Source organism: Pyrus communis, chromosome 3, assembly GCF_041283825.1.
Source record: "Pyrus communis isolate YQ-2024b chromosome 3, ASM4128382v1, whole genome shotgun sequence".
Taxonomy (NCBI): Eukaryota; Viridiplantae; Streptophyta; class Magnoliopsida; order Rosales; family Rosaceae; genus Pyrus; species Pyrus communis.
The window spans coordinates 29,460,001-29,477,372 of record NC_142567.1 but is presented as its reverse complement, the minus strand read 5'-3'; the positions used below and the strand labels follow the sequence as shown (position 1 = coordinate 29,477,372).

The 17,372-nt window shown below is 39.0% G+C and overlaps 1 protein-coding gene and 1 pseudogene across 19 annotated transcripts in view; both read left to right on the top strand.

Annotated features, from left to right (window-relative positions):
• The first annotated feature begins 352 nt into the window (after positions 1 to 352).
• Positions 353 to 11,074, top strand: LOC137715361 (putative disease resistance RPP13-like protein 1 pseudogene; annotated as a pseudogene). Of its 18 annotated transcripts, none has more exons than XR_015961114.1 (24): positions 353 to 4,346; positions 4,437 to 4,524; positions 4,610 to 4,864; positions 4,953 to 5,075; positions 5,196 to 5,325; positions 5,437 to 5,587; positions 5,677 to 5,803; positions 5,887 to 5,962; positions 6,068 to 6,115; positions 6,202 to 6,379; positions 6,667 to 6,731; positions 6,917 to 7,115; positions 7,233 to 7,311; positions 7,421 to 7,531; positions 7,835 to 8,405; positions 8,497 to 8,584; positions 8,689 to 8,958; positions 9,069 to 9,191; positions 9,335 to 9,441; positions 9,543 to 9,717; positions 9,816 to 9,944; positions 10,089 to 10,203; positions 10,296 to 10,446; positions 10,579 to 11,074. The product of XR_015961114.1 is annotated as a putative disease resistance RPP13-like protein 1 pseudogene, transcript variant X13 (transcript). The 18 variants fall into 18 exon arrangements; XR_015961109.1 differs by having other exon boundaries at positions 7,717 to 8,405; XR_015961108.1 differs by having other exon boundaries at positions 6,667 to 6,867; positions 6,987 to 7,115; positions 7,717 to 8,405.
• A 1,991-nt stretch (positions 11,075 to 13,065) lies between these two features.
• Positions 13,066 to 17,372, top strand: part of LOC137716573 (putative disease resistance RPP13-like protein 1) — a 13,400-nt gene continuing 9,093 nt past the window's right edge. The window contains exons 1-2 of the mRNA XM_088691781.1: positions 13,066 to 14,176; positions 16,298 to 17,372. The exon at positions 16,298 to 17,372 is cut by the window's right edge and continues 1,008 nt beyond it. Of these exons, the coding sequence (XP_088547907.1) occupies positions 13,408 to 14,176; positions 16,298 to 17,372 (1,844 nt within the window). The 5' untranslated portion in view covers positions 13,066 to 13,407. The remainder of the gene's footprint in view (positions 14,177 to 16,297) is intronic.

Below are 17,372 nucleotides of genomic sequence, written 5' to 3'. Positions count from 1 at the left end.
ACGACTCTAGAAATTTTGTTGAAAATACTTTTACAAAAAAATTTATCAAACACTCAAGGGTTTTTTTTTACCGCCATTTATTCTTACAGCATGCTTAATTGTTTTTTAAAAAAAAAAAAAGACACAGCAATACTTAACTAGCCCAAAATGAGCCATAGAATAATGGTAACAGGCTTTGCTAGTTCTGTACCTGAATTTCACAGAGTTTCGACACCCACCCCGCCCAGCCATATGAACTTTCCACACAAAATCAAACAAAACAAACAAAAAGGCATATTTTACATTATGCTTACTTGCGGGGTCCACTGCATTATTGACCAAAACAAGATGAATTCGATTCTTTCACACAAATGAAATTGAGCTTACAGATGATCGTAACAGGCTCTAAAAGTTCCTCACCTGAATTTCATCTGAGTTGACTTATTTACTCACTAGAATTTCAAAAGAATTTTCAGTTTTTCAACTTCAAATACTTGATCAAAATTAGACCTTTCGCCAAGAAGAGAAAATGGCTTTGGTTGGAGAGGCTTTGCTCTCCTGTTCGATCAAGGTGCTGTGCGACAAGATTACCTCCGGACAGTTCATGGACTTCTTCCGGGCAAGAAGGCTCAACCATTCGCTCATGGACAAACTGAAGGTGACATTATTGACACTTCATGCAGTACTCGACGACGCAGAGGAGAAGGAGATTGTCAACCCTGCTGTGGCGATGTGGCTTGACGAACTCAAAGATGCTGTGTTCGATGCGCAGGACCTGCTGGATGAGATGGATACTGAAGCTTTGCGTCGCAAGGTGAAAGATCAGACTAAGCAAACCCAGGTGTGCAACTTCCTCCCTACCTCTCTTAGTCCTTTTAATTATAAAGGCATGAATGGTAGGATAGAGGATTTATTTCAGAGGTTAGAACACCTTGCAGAACAGCGAAATCGCCTTGGTCTTAGAGAAGGTATTGGGAGCAAGGTTTCACAAAGAACTCCCACAACTTCTGTAGTTGAGGAAGGATTCTGTCCTTATGGTAGGGATAAGGATAAAGAAAAGTTAAAAAAACTACTGCTGCTATCTGACAATGAAAGTAGCAGTAATTTTTCTGTAGCCCCTATAGTCGGAATGGGCGGGGTTGGTAAGACAACCCTTGCTCAACTCCTTTACAATGATGAACAAGTTAAAGAGCATTTTGACATTCATGCTTGGGTTTGTGTTTCCGAACAGTACGATGCTTTGAGGGTGATTAAGACCCTTATTGAGCAAATCACTGAGAAATCTTGTGATATCTCAGATATGAATTCCCTTGAAATTCGACCAAGGGAACAAGTAAGGAGGGAACAAGTGAGGGACGTCTCAGATATGAATTCCCTTGAAATTCGACTAAGGGAGCAAGTAAGGGGAAAGCCATTTTTATTTGTCCTGGATGACCTTTGGAATGAGAGCTATGATGACTGGGATCGTCTACGAACTCTTTTCACTTATGGGGCGAAGGGAAGCAAGGTCATTGTAACAACAAGGAGCAGACATGTTGCATCCATCGTGCACAATACTATTCCAATTCATGACTTGGAAAAATTGTCGGACGATGATTGCTGGTTGTTACTGGCAAAACATGCATTTAGAAATGAAAACTCTAGTGCACATCCAGACTTGGAAGAAGTTGGTAAGAAAATTGCACGTAAGTGCAACGGTTTGCCTTTAGCTTCAAAAACACTAGGGGGTCTCTTAGGTTGCAAACTAGACAAGAAGGAATGGAATTACATATTGGATAGCAATCTTTGGGATCTTCCAGACACTAATAGTGCTCTTCCTTCTCTAAGATTGAGTTACCATTACCTTCCAAGTTACTTGAAACGATGCTTTGCTTATTGCTCAATTTTTCCAAAGGGCTATGAATTGGAAAAGGAAACTGTAATTCTACTATGGGTGGCAGAAGGTTTAATTCCACAATCAGATAGTGGGATTACAATGGAGGAGGTTGGTGAAAGATACTTTGACGAACTGTTATCGCGATCATTGTTTCAAAGACCAAGATTGGATCAACCAAGATTCACTATGCATGATCTCATCAATGACTTGGCTAAGTTTGTGTCTGGAGAGTTTTGTTTTAGGTTGGATCTGGAACAGTCACATGAAGCTCATAAAAGAGTTCGCCACTTCTCGTATGTGAGAGGAAAGTTTGATACATGTTCAAAATTTCAGCCACTAGATGGAGTGAAGTATTTGCACACATTCTTTCCAGTGTCTTTAACACCATATGACCCAAGTGAAGGCGAAGTATATGTAAGCAATAAGGTTCAAGATGATTTTCTGCCAACACAAAAATATTTACGGGTAATATCATTGTCAAGATATCTAAATATCACTCACTTACCTGATTCCATTGGTAATCACATACACTTGCGCTACATTGATCTCTCTTATACGGCAATTAAAAGGTTACCAGATACAGTGTGTACCCTCTCCAATTTACAAACACTGTTGTTGTTAGGTTGTTCTTGTCTTGTTAAACTGCCTGCAGACATGAGGAAATTAATTCATTTGCGTCATCTTGATATTGGCGGAACTGGCATAAAAAAAATGCCCGTGCATATGGGTAGATTAAAAAGCTTGAGAACACTGACAGCTTTTGTGTTGGGGAAATCTACTGGGTCAAGCATTGCAGAACTGAGGGAGTTGTCGCACCTTCGAGGGAAAATTTCTATCTTGAATCTGGAAAATGTAGTCAGAGCTATTGATGCCTTGCTGAAGGATAAGAATGATCTCAATGAGGTAGAGTTGAAATGGGGGGGTTATAACGTTTTGCATGATTCCGTAAAAGAGAGACAGGTACTTGAAGGACTACAACCTTCGGTAAATTTGGTGAAACTAACCATCAGATTTTATGGTGGAACCAGTTTCCCGAATTGGGTGGGAGAGTCGTCCTTCCCCAACCTACAAGTGATGCGTCTCAGCGATTGTAGTAATTGCAGTTCACTGCCACCAGTTGGTCGGCTACCTGCTCTCAAAGAGCTCTACGTAGAAGGGATGGATTTAGTTACGAGTGTTGGTGTTGAATTCTATGGGGGAAATCAACCATTTCAATCTTTAGAGAAGCTAGAGTTTAGGAATATGCCAACATGGGAGGAATGGCTGCCGAGTCCAAGTGGAGGTGAAAGTCCAGACTTTCCTCGTCTTAAGGAGCTGATTTTAGACGAATGTTGGAAGCTGAGAGGAAACATGCCCACTCATCTTCCTTCCCTGGAGATACTTAGGGTCCGTGGATGTGAGGTACTACATTTGCCGATGGGGACGCTGCCGTGGCTTCAAACTAATTTTAATGGCGGGACAGAGTGGTTGTTGGAAATGGTGCACAACAGCAATCGTCTTCAAAGTTTGACTTTATATCGTTGTTCCTCACGCTTGTCGTTCCCAACAAATGGTCTGCCCACCACGCTGACGTCACTCCGAATTCACTTCTGCGAGAAATTGGAATTTCTATCACGTGAGATGATGGCCAAATTGACTTCCCTTCAGTTTTTGGATCTAACAAGGAGCTGTGATTCTCTGAGGTCGTTCCCTTTGGGCATTTTCCCCAACCTTTCATGTCTTGTTATCCAAAGTTGTCAGAATCTGGAATCCCTTTCTGTTGAAGGAGGAGCAGATGAAAATCTCAGCCATCTCAACTCCCTGTATATTTGGGGATGTCCAAATCTTGTCTCTTTTCCCGACGGGGGATTGCCCACTCCCAACCTCACTTTCTTTGAAGTCATATACTGCAAGAATTTGAAGTTGTTGCCGGACCGCATGCACACCCTCACCGCCCTTCAAGAATTGTCGACGGGGGATTGCCCGCTTCCAAATGTGGTGTCATTAGCACAAGGGGGTTTGCCTCCCAACCTACAATCATTATCTATCGGTGACTGTGAGAGTGACTGTGAGAGACTGAGGCCTTCAGTGGAATGGGGATTGCAAGGGCTTGTCTCTCTTCGACAATTTCGGATCTTAGGAAACAAGGATCTGCTGGAGAAGGTGCTCAATGAACAGCTGCTCCCTGCCACTCTTCACACTCTCAAAATCTATCATGTATCGAATCTGAAATCTTTGGACGGAAAGGGACTTGAGCACCTCACTTCTCTTCAACACCTAGACATTTTCAACTGCAAGAGTCTCAAATTCCTGCCAAAAGAGGGTTTTCCGGCATCTCTTTCTTATCTGAGGATCTGGTATTGTCCTTCTCTGAAGAAGAGGTATCTGAAGAAGAGGTATGAGAAGGTAGCTCGCATTCCTTGCATAGAGATAGATGGAGAAGTCAACATCTTGTGAGCTTTCATTTCACTCTCTCCAACTCTCAACTCTCAACTCTCAAGACAAAAGCCAGGTACTATTTTATTTATTATTAAATTGATTGTCCTCAGCAATATTCCTTCTTAAATTAAAGTATCAGAGTCTGATCCCGATGAAATTACAGGAGAGTGCGAGGGGAGTGAATTATTTGTAGTCTGATACTGTGGAACTACTTGGGGGTCGATATATATGATTCTCCTGCATGACAAGAGGTAAAACCCTCGATGATGCTTTTCTCATACTTGTCTCGTTGGCGACATAACTCTAATCTCCTGGAATGTGTGATGGGACTAACAGATATATCGGATTACCAAATGGTGCTCTGATTTTCTGGACTGTCAAGTTTGAAATCTATTGCATGGAAATGGAATTACAACACCTCCCACTCTCGCAATTCCTGACGGGACAGGGACCTCTATACCTCAGCTCTGGTCAACAGCTGTATAAAGATTGAATGTCTCTGGGACTTCGTCGGTCCAGAGAGAAAACTATTGAACTGCAAAGATAGGATTATCGGAGGGAAAATGATGTTAGCTTACACCAACCACTCAGGTACGTACTTGTGTATATATATACTGCTGTGGTTTCCATATGGCGGAATGCTTACTCATCTTTCAACGCATCTGTCATCTTGTGGTAGGTGCATATATATATGTTTCTCTGCAAACACAATGGTTGGAGAGAGCATGGCTTATTGGCACCGCTTGCTAGAATGCCGGTGTACTAGACTTGGTGGCTGGCTGCTGCGTCTAAAGATTTCAGTGTAAGTAGTTGAACACTTGAGTGTAATTTGTTCTTCCTTTTGGTAACAACGTAATTTAACTATGCAATCAGTCAGGACAACACTATGGGATTAACGTATTTGTGGGCTTTATTGATGCAGATGGCAACTCTGCGATTGTAAAGATAGGATTACCTACAGCCAACGATTTAAACATACATCAATTAGTTGTCCTTGAATGGTGCTAGCTCCAGCTATCTGGCATGAATATAATTCTCCTTTAATTGGAGGGGTAACCCCTGATATGATGTTTTTTTTTTATTATACTTTTTATTAGTTTGAATATGAGAGGCATGCCTTTTCATCTTCACTTGATGTGACTCTCATCTACAAATGGGCGCAGATATGCTTTTGTACAGACAGAGTGCGCCTGATCTTTCGTCATGCTTACGGATGTTGGTATTCCAGTAAATGATATTACTAGAATAAGGGGTTGGCTGGTGTTCTACGGATTTCAGAGTGATACTTCTTACATTGAGCACTGCAGATGAGCGGTAAGTTCTTCATCTTTTGGTTTTAAGTTCCATTTGTTTGTTTTCTGAGATACATGTGTCAATAATAATTTCTTCATTTTTGAATTTAGGAGTATATTTTTAATCTGAGGTATGAAAAAGGAAAGCAGTTGAGTTGGCATCCTACTGACGTGGATTTGAGAGAAAACATGCTTTTCACAGTTCGATGTGGAATGAAATGGTAGAAAGCGTGTGAAGGTATAGCTCCGCGTTCTTTTCCTACATTTTCATCAAAACTTGGCATCCACATACTCTCCTTACAGAAAAATATCTTCATGTAGGTCCACTGGAGATATGTTTCTCTCTTTTAACACAACAGTTGAAGAGTGCCTAATGGCTGAGCTTGCTTGAATGCCAGTATGTACTGCAGATCAGCTGTAAATTAATTTACTTTCTCACTTTTTCTATCTTCAGTTTGCCTTGTCTATATTGTATTTATATATCAGTCTTTTTCTTTGACAGTTCAATTCAACTATATGCTAAGTCAGGACAATGTGATGGTAGTAGCAGGTATATTGGTTTCATTGATGCAGCGAGCAAACAGAGTAAACCTGTAAAGATAGGATTATTAATTGGTGCTCTGGTTTTCTGTCAAGTTTAAAATCTTTGGACAGAAATGGACATTCAACAGGGACCTGCAGACCTCAGTTCTCGTCAACATCTATATAAAGATTGAATGTATGTGGGACGTCATTGGCCTAGAGAGAAAACTATTGAACAGTAAAGATAGGGTAATCAGAGGGCAAACGATGTTAGCTTACATCAACCACTTAGGTACTTGTGTATAATATGACACCACTTGCCTTTAATTTTGTTAAATTACTTTTTAGCAGTATAATTCAACTGTGATACCCCTTCTTCTTTCTCTTATGTTTCATTTCTCCCCTAGCATTTGCATGTTTCTTGAAATTTCAGGACAGTATCATCAAATATAATAGCAACTGGTTTTAGCTTACATATCAATTACTAGTTGTTGATTGGTGCGGCGGCAATCTCTCGCATATATGATTCACCCTGCATGGGATAAAAGTATGTCCTTGATGATGTTTTTCTTTCTCCAGTGTACTGCTGTGGTTTCCATATGGCGGAATACTCACTCATCTTTCAATGCCTCTGTCATCTTGAGGTAGGTGTATACAGTATACACATACGTTTCTATACAAACACAATGGTTGAAGAGAGCATGGCTTATTGGCACCGCTTTCTAGAATGCCAGTTTTACGACTCGGTGGCTGTTTGCTGCCACGCCTACAGATTTCAGTGTAAGCAGTTGAACACTTGAGTATAACTTATTCTTCCTTTCTGTAACAGTGTAATTCAACTATGCTATCTATCAGGACAACACAATGGGACTACATATGTGTGGGCTTTATTGATGCAGATGGCAACTCTGGAAATGTAAAGAAAGGATCATCTACTGCCAAAAATTTAAACATGCATCGGTTAGTTGTCCTTGAATGGTGCTACTCCAGCTATCTGGCATGAATATAATTCTCCTTTAATCGGAGAGGTAACCCCTGGAATGATGTTTTTTTTTTTCCTTTCTAAATACTGTTTATAGTTTGAATATGAGAGGCATGCCTTTTCATCTTCTCTTGATGTCACTCTCATCTTCGCATGGGTGCAGATTTGTACAAACAAAGTGGTTGAACAGCGCGCTTGATCCTTGTAGCACTGTCATCATGCTTGCGTCTGTTGATATTCCAGTAAATGAGCTTTCCACCACTTTTTTGTTTTAAGTTCCATTTGCTTGTTTTAAAGATAAATTAATCAACAATAATTTCTTCATATTTGAATTTTGGAGTATCTTGTTAGGCTGAGGTATGAAAAAGGAAAGCAGTTGAGTTGGCATCCTATTGAAATGGATTTGAGAGATAATACGCTTTTCAAAGTTGGATTTAGAGAAACGGTAAAAAGCGTGTGAAGGTAAAGCTCTGCGTTCTTTTCCTGCATTTTCATCAAAATGTAGCAGCTGTATAAAGAGAATCTGCGGTCTTTGGATCTTGTATACAGCTGTGATTCTCTGAGGTCGTTCCCTTTGGGCATTTTCCCCAACCTTTCATCTCTTTATAAAAATCATTGTGAGAATCTGGAATCCCTTTCTGTTGAAGGAGGAGCAGATGAAAATCTCAGCCATCTCAACTCCCTGTCTATTTTGCAATGTCCAAAACTTGTCTCTTTTCCTGACGGTGGATTGCCCACTCCCAACCTCACTTCCTTTTTATTAAGGGAATGCGAGAATTTGAAGTTGTTGCCGGACCGCATGCACACCCTCACCGCCCTTCAAAGTTTGGAGATAGGATTTCTTCCAAATGTGGTGTCATTTGCACAAGGGGGTTTGCCTCCCAACCTACAGTCATTTGTGATCGTATATTGTGACAGACCGAGGCCTGCAGTGGAGTGGAGATTGCAAGGACTTGCCTCTCTTTGAGAATTTTCTATCAGCGGAAACAAGGATCTGGTGGAAGAACAGCTGCTCCCTGCCACTCTTCACACTCTCGAAATCTATGATGTATCGAATCTGAAATCTTTGGATGGCAAGGGCCTTGAGCACCTCACATCTCTTCAACACCTACACATTGAAGAGTGCGAGAGTCTCAAATTCCTGCCAAAAGAGGGTTTTCCGGCATCTCTTTCTTATCTGAACATCAGGAGGTGCCCTTGTTTAAAGAAGAGGTATCTCAAGAAGAGGTATGAGAACGTAGCTCGCATTCCTTGCATAAAGATAGATGGAGAAGTCAACATCTTGTGAGCTTTCATTTCACTCTCTCCAACTCTCAACTCTCAAGACAAAAGCCAGGTACTTTTTTTATTCTTTATTAAATTGATTGTCCTCAGCAATATTCCTACTTAAATTCAAGTTTCGGAGTCTAATTCCGATGAAATTACAGGAGAATGGCGAGGGGACTGAATTATTTGTAGTCTGATACTGTGGAACTACTTGGGGTGGATATATATGATTCTCCTGCATGACAAGAGGTAAATCCCTGGATGATTTCTCATACTTGTCCTGTTTGCGCCATAACTGTAATCTTCTGGTAGGTGTGATGGGACTAACAGATATATCGGTTTCACTGATGCAGCGAGCAAGCAAACCTGTAAAGATAGGATTATCAAATGGTGCTCTGATTTTCTGGCTGCTAAGTTTGAAATCTTTTGGACGGAAATGGACTTACAACACCTCCCACTCTCGCAATTCCTGCGGGGACAGGGACCTCTAGACCTCAGCTCTTGTCTACAGCTATATAAAGATTGATTGTGCGTGGGACTTTGTCAGTCCAGAGAGAAAACTATTGAACTGTAAAGTTAGGATTACAGAGGGAAAACGATGTTAGGTTACATCAACCACTCAGGTACTTGTGTGTGTGTGTGTGTGTGTGTGTGTGTATACATATATACTGCTGTGGTTTCCATATGGCGGAATGCTTACTCATCTTTCAATGCATCTGTCATCTTGTGGTAGGTGCATGTACATATGTTTCTCTGCAAACACAATGGTTGGAGAGAGCATGGCTTATTGGCACCGCTTGCTAGAATGCCAGTGTACTAGACTTGGTGGCTGGCTGCTGCCTCTACAGATTTCAGTGTAAGTAGTTGAACACTTGAGTGTAATTTGTTCTTCCTTTTGGTAACAATGTAATTCAACTATGCAATCAGTCAGGACAACATGATGGGACTAACATATTTGTCGGCTTTATTGATGCAGATGGCAACTCTGGGATTGTAAAGATAGGATTATCTACAGCCAACGATTTAAACATGCATCAATTAGTTGTCTTTGTATGGTGCTAGCTCCAGCTATCTGGCATGAATATAATTCGCCTTTATTCGGAGAGGTAACTCCTAGAGTGATGTTTTTTTCTAATGCTTTTATAGTTTGAATATGCATGCCTTTTCATCTTATTATGACATCACTCTCATCTTCGAATGGGTGCAGATATGCCTTTGGACAGACAAGGTGGTTGAACAGCTCGCTTGATCCTTGTAGCACTATTCTCATGCTTGCGTTTGTTGGTATTCCAGTAAATAATATTACTAGAATAAGTGGTTAGCTGGTGTGCTACTGATTTCACAAGAATGATAATTCTTACGTTGAGCACTGCAGGCGAGCTGTAATTGAGCTTTCCACCACTCTCTTTTGTTTTAAGTTCTATTTGCTTGTTTTCTAAGATAAATGTATCCATAATAATTTCTTCATCTTTGAATTTAGGAGTATCTTGTTAAGCTGAGGTATGAAAAAGGGAAGCGGTTGAGTTGGCATCCTATTGTATTGAAATGGATTTGAAAGAAAACATGCCCTTCACGGTTCGATTCAGAATTAAATGGTAGAAAGCATAAGGTAAAGCTCTGCGTTCTTTTCCTACATTTTCATCAAAACTATGCATCCACATACTCTCCCTATAGAAAAATATACTCCACATAAGTTAAAGAAAAATATATACCCCATACTTTAAATGAAATTGTGCCTATTGTTGCCGCTTAGGAACATCTTATCTCCTGGAAGTGATCCAAAGGAACTGAGAGGTTATAGCATTCTTCTCACCGTTGTGGATTTCATGAGCAATCAAGAGTATTCAAAGTTGCATCTGGACTCAGAGGTTTGTTTTCTATATATTAGCGTGTGTGATGTTGTGTGACTCGCATAGTAAGTTGATAAACGAAGAAAAAAAAAATTATTTGAACATTGCAGGTCCACTCACTCACTATATATGTAGGCGATCATTTGATTTGTTAACCGTTCTTGAGGAAGATGCAGTGGAGAAATAGACGATGCTTCGCCTTAACCCAAGTTTGATGGGTAAAGTTGGAGCAGCGGGCTCTCAAATTTAGAAACCTTCTTGGTAAGTAGCAACTCAACCGTAGTACTGCTTCATGTACATTATCGCACATAACAGCAAAATTTCCCAATCGCTAAGGGGTCCATTCATTGTTTCTCTTGATATATAGTATTTATTTTTCTGATTTGTATGCAGCCAAATGCACACTTTGTTGCTGCCAGTGGAGTTCATTTTCCTCTGCACGTACGTTGAGGTCAGAGCCCTATGTCGTTGGCTGCCGATGGTGGCTGATTTGGAGGCTGCTGCTGTGGTAGTGGAGAGTCATTCCACTCTAGCTTTGGCAGGGCTGTTGCAAAGGAGGAGGATTATTCTGCGTCTGGCCCAGTATTATGCGAGACGAGAGGCCTAAAAGGTTGCACGTAGACTTGCACGATATCAAGAGTTGCTATAGTTTGACGACCCCCCTGGACATTATTTTGGATGTTTTAGTTAATAGAAGCTAGACCGTCATATCTTGTAAATTGTTGGTGCGCGGTACTCTTTTTCCTTCAGTTGGGTTGAAATTCCCGACAAGGTTTTGATGAGGCCACTCTTTAACACCCTATCGTCTTGTACATTTTTCTTTCGATAGTAACAACTAGCACACATTTAGTTAAAAGAAAATTCCATTTCGGGTTCAGACCCTAAAGAACTTTAATCTTAGTAATAGTTGAGGTTTTTGTCGATTCTTCCCCTCCCCCAAACTTGAGTGCCGATCATCTTTCTGAACTTCTATAATTACATGTTTGCCCTCATACATTTGCCATGTGTTGTCCACATAATCAAGATGGATGAAAAATATCAAAATCTAAGGCCACTGGAGAAATTGCTAACTTGACAAGGTTTTGATGAGGCACCCACATCTGGATGGTTTACCTTTGTGTGCGTTTTCTATTACTTGCTTCTTGAAGATGCTCTAATTATTAGCATGTTGCATAACTCACTTTTGTCTAAATACTATAGGTTTTTTTCCCACCTTGTAGGTTTTCTGACATTCTCTTCTACATGCAATCTTTATTTGAGACTTGTGTTTGCTACTCGTGCCAATTAAACGAGACGACTTAATCAATTGATTCTATATTTGCCTAAAGATTTGATGGGTCAGTTGTTTAAGTATTTACATGCTTAAACGGAGTGTTGCATTCCTAACTTTATTAAGAGTGTAGTTGTGTAAATCCTAGTAGAATATGTGCAAGATTCTATGAGATCTATTAGATACTTCCTTGTACTTGTATACTACTTAGAGAGCAAAATTCTTTTTTCTTTATTACTATAAATAAATGCACAAAAGAGTAATATACATCACATAATTTCTAAACTCTCTGCCGCCAGCCTCCCTTTCTTTTTTATTAGTCAAGTAAGCCTACAATATTTTTATATTTATTTGTTAAATATTTTACAAACTTATTCTTTCATTGGACCTGCAAAATTAACACAATTATGACACATCACCCTTTGTTTTTATATTTATTTGTTAAATAAAATCAAATGAAACTTATTGCAAATACCTTTTTTAACAGAATATGTACAATAATGCTATTCAGATATACGAAATTAATCTCATTGCTAACACTCTCTAAACATGCAGCGACTGCAGGACATTGCAAAATAAAGTAAAAAAAGTTAAGATGAATGCAAAAAGTAAACGGACAGGAAATTCTTTAATCGTTGAATTGATGTTGTTATCATTTCATTGTTTAACTGTAAAACATGATTCTTCCATTATTCGGTAATTCTTAGATGACTAAATAGATTCGAATTTAGCTAATATTTTGTACAGATAATTTTTAAATGATAGTTTAAAAAATACATAGTTTGGATTATCAATAACATTGTAGAATTAACCAAAAAAAAAAAAAAAAGGGGGAACAAAGGAAAATATAGTTAAGAATTCTTCAAAAGTTAAAACAAAAGAGTTTAGAAATGAGTGTATATATATATGTCTTTACCGGGGAAACCTTTAAGAGAAGGGATTCTCTTTCTTCTTCTTTTTTTTTTTTTTTTTTTTTTTTTTTTTTTTTTTTTTGTAAAAATAGGGATTAGTTGTAGAATTCACACTACATCAAACTTTAACGATCCGAACCGTCTATTTTTCAAGTTGCACCTTATAGATCATCCTTGCAAAATATTAGTCAAATTGAAAATGTTTAAGACATCTAATTGAGTTCAAATAAATTAACGAATACTTTGCTATATAAGAAATAATGACATTTTACCTTCATAATTAAATAGGCAAATGGTTTCAGATTGAATTGAATTTTTACAAGGATGATATATGAATCGAGACTTACAAAATAGACGATTCGAATTGTTAAATTCGATGTGGAGTAGGCACCACACATAAAGTGTCTGCTTTACGGGGGTGGAGTTGACTTAAAGTATTTGAGAGAGCCAAAAGTACATTTGTTAACCATTTTCTAATATAATTATATAGAAGTTTATAATTTTGTAAACCAATTACATGGAGCCACACTGAGAGGTCATGCAGTTTACATGTAGTTCCATGCTTGACGGCAACAATGATGACCAAATTTTTTTAGAATGAAGCAGCCTATAGTATAAACTGAATGAATGAATAATTGAATTTGCGGTCAAGATCCAACGATTAAGATTATCAATGCATACTATGCTCCCGTCCATTTCATAGCATTATTTTCCCATTGATCCCTTACACAGAAGGTAAATTAAAAACAAAGGGAAAATGTCATCCCACCGACGCATTTTCCACACCCTCTTCTAAAATTTCAACTCGCAGACCAAGTCACAACGATGCCTGTCCCTCGAAACTCCAAGGCACAGCCACCAGTTATCGCTCTATGCTTGCGTGTGGTCCCCACTGCATGATTGACCAAAACAATACCAAGTCGTCCCGCTACCGATGACCAGGTACAATTCAGATATATAATCCTTCACAGCTTTGCTAGTTCCTTGCTTGAATTTCATTTCAGTTTTGATCACAATTAGCCCTTTGGCCAACAAGAGAAAATGGCTTTGGTTGGAGAGGCTTTGCTCTCCGGTTCCATCCAGGTGCTGTGCGACAAGATTGCCTCCGGAGAGTTCATGGACTTCTTCCGGGCAAGAAGACTCAACCTTTCACTCGTGGACAAACTGAAGGTGACGTTGATGACCCTCCACGCAGTCCTCAACGATGCAGAGGAGAAGCAGATTGTCAACCGTGCCGTCGGGATGTGGCTTGACGAGCTCAAACATGCTGTGTTCGATGCCGAGGACTTGGTGGATGAGATTGATACTGAAGCTTTGCGTCGCAAGCCAAAAGATCGGACTAAGACAACCCAGGTGTGCAACATCCTTTCTACCCCTCTTAATCCTTTTAATTATAAGGGCTTGAACGGTAGAATAGAAGATTTGTTCAACAAGTTGGAACACCTTGCAAAACAAAAGGATGTCCTCGGTCTTAGAGGAGGCGTTGGGGCCAAGGTTTCACAAAGAACTCCCACAACTTCTGTTGTTGAGGAAGGATTTTGTACCTATGGAAGGGATGGAGATAAAGAAAAGTTAAAAGCTCTACTGCTGCTATCTGACAATCAAAGTAGCAGTAATTTTTCTGTTGTCCCTATTTTCGGAATGGGCGGGGTTGGTAAGACAACTCTTGCTCAACTCCTTTACAACGATGGACAAGTTAAAGAGCATTTCGATACGAATGCTTGGGTTTGTGTTTCCGAACACTATGAGGCTTTGAGGGTGATTAAGACCCTTATTGAGGAAATCACTAAGAAACCTTGTGATAATTTGGGTATGAATTCCCTTGAAGTTTGATAGGAGCATATTCATGCGACTTAAATGGCTTGTTCTCGTACATTTACGTTATGTTTCTTTAGTTATTTTAGTTCTTTATGCTTCTTTTGTGTGTTTTCAGGTTCTAAGGGCTTAGGGAGCAAGAAAGTGCATTTTGAGGCCATTTGGAGCATTTTTGGGCATGGATTGGATAGCTTATCCATGGAGCCAAAGTTTGGACGAATTTGAAGGCCTTATTTTCACTTTGGACATAAAACAAAGGGCCTAGCCCATTCTCTCTTATTCTATCCCTTATAGCCATGCAAAGAACCATCCATTCCATCAAAAACAATCCATCAATTCACATGCAAAACCACCATTAACATACATGCACCCAAACAAAGCCAACCTAGCTAACCCTACATGCATTATTTATTAGCATCTTTACAAGACATTATCATTGCATAACATTCCACTTCCACCTCTTTCCAACCTAATTCACATGCATATCAACCCTACATACATTAATTAGTCATTCTTTTCATATTACACTCAAATGCATTCACATGCATTTCAAGAAGCAAAACAACATTGTGCCGTGAGCTTCCCTTGCATTTTCAGCTTTCCTCCTTGCATTCACATGCATAACCAACCTAGTGTCACTCCCATTCATTCCCTTTAATTATTTAGCCATTATCATACATTTATTCTCCCATAAACAACCCAACAATGCCGTGAGTTCCCACTCCCATTTCCAACTTTCCATAACTTTTCCTAGTTGTTTTATTACATACATTCCCCCTTCATTATTCCAAACACATGCACCCATAATCATTCATCCCCTCCTAGCTGCAATATTCCCTCTTTTGTTCCCCCATTTCACCTATAAATAAGCATCCAACACTCCTCAAAATTCATTCACTCTTCCATACACATTTTCAGTTACAAACACTTCCATTTTCTGTGCAGTTTTTCTCCTTCATTGCAGCCACTATCCAACCACTTCCCATCCCTCCAAAACACTTCACATAATCCCCAAAGCTCACCTTAGACCTTGTGCTACAACAACGAGGAAGAAAAGAGTGCTTAAACGTTCATACAATTCAAGTTTGAGTTGTTGGAATGTTTAGGTGTTTCTTTGATTTCAAAGTTATGAGGAACTAAACCCCCTTTAGCTAGGGGGTGATTCGAAACTATGTTTATATTTGCATTTTGAATTGATTACGTTTGGTTGGAATTTCATAAGTTGTGGATTCAATTCGTTTAACTGTTTGATTGATAACTTATTTATGTATGTTCATTGAGATTGCAAGCTTAATTTTCATGCATAAATATGACGCTAGAATATAAGTGAATTTCACCTAATCGTTATGAACTTATATTCACAAGTAGTAGAGGTTGCTTATAAACAATCGCGTTAAACGAATTCTTGGCATAAGTTTCATGCGTTTCCATAGTAACGAATGCCTCGTCGATGTTTATGATTTCCGTTGAACTTAATGATCTTGGTTAAATGTCTCTATCATGCGTATTCCATAGTTAGGGACTTTGATTAAGAATAATTTGGTTGTAATGCGTATTCCATTCAATCCAACGAATTTAGGGAAATCTGAAAGTTAATCTAAGCGGATCTAATTAACTTGGAGCATTGAGTTTCACAACTTATCGAAAGACCAACTGAGAATCAATTTTGTTTGCAAGTGTAACATGTGTGGAGAAGAACCCCTTGGCTATTCCATCATCCATATTTTTATCACATTCATATTTACATTTTGCCTTTAATTATATTCTGTCTTTTTAATTTAATATCGTCCAACCACAATTCCCCCCCTATTTTGTTAAGTCTTAATCATTCGTATTTGTTTTATTTTTGTATCTTTAAGCTTTTGGAGTCATAAACAATTGCAAATTCGTCTAAATCAAGTTCTAGCTTCTATTTGAGTCAATTTGATTGTTTTAGACAATTTGAGTTTTTCAAAGCCATTCTGAGTCATAGTAGTCTTGTTAAGAGTATTTTAATTTAGTTTTTATGTTTTTAAGTCAATTTAGAAGGTTTTAGCAAGCCCTCCTAATCCCCGGTCTAGAACGATCCCTCACTTATCCATTCTACTACAATTGTCAAACGAGGGTTTAATTTGAGTGTCAAGTAATTCTCGCATCAAAGTTCAACTAAGTGAACAATTGATGGGAAAGAGATTTTTACTTGTCCTAGATGACCTTTGGAATGAGAGCTATGATGAGTGGGATCGTCTACGAACTCTTTTCACGTATGGGGCGAAGGGAAGCAGGGTCATTGTAACAACAAGGAGTAGGCGTGTTGCATCCATCGTGTGCAATAGTATTCCAATTCATGACTTGGAAAAATTATCAGACAAGGATTGTTGGCTGTTACTGGAAAAACATGCATTTAGAAATGAGAACCTCAGTGCTCGTCCAGATTTGGAAGGAATTGGTAAGCAAATTGCATGCAAGTGCAACGGTTTGCCTTTAGCTGCAAAAATAGTAGGGGGTCTCTTAAGTTGCAACCTAGACTATAGGGAATGGAATCACATATTAAATAGCAATTTTTGGGGTCTACCAGATGCTAATAGTATTCTTCCTTCTCTAAGATTGAGTTACCATTATCTTCCATCTTACTTGAAACGATGCTTTGCTTATTGCTCAATTTTTCCAAAGCACTATGAATTTGAAAAGGAAAATGTAATTCTACTATGGGTGGCAGAAGGTTTAATTCCACAATCAGAGAGTGAGAATACAACAGAGGAGATTGGTGAAAGATACTTTGATGAATTGTTATCGCGATCACTATTTCAAAGACCAAGATTGGATCAACCAAGTTTCACTATGCATGATCTCATCAATGACTTGGCTATGTTTGTGTCTGGGGAGTTTTGTTTCAGGTTCGATCAGAAAAATTCACATGAAGTTCCTAAAAGAGTTCGCCACTTGTCCTATATGAGAGGAAACTTTGATACATCTCTAAAATTTGAGCCATTAAAAGGAGTTGAATGTTTGCGAACCTTCTTTCCAGTGTCTTTAGCACCATACGATAGCCGTGATCGTGCATATGTAAGCAATAAGGTTCTAGATGATTTACTGCCAGCACAAAAATGTTTACGGGCTTTTTCATTGTCAAGATATCAAAATATCAATCACTTACCTAGTTCTATTGGTAACCACATCCACTTGCGCTATGTTGATCTCTCTTATACGGC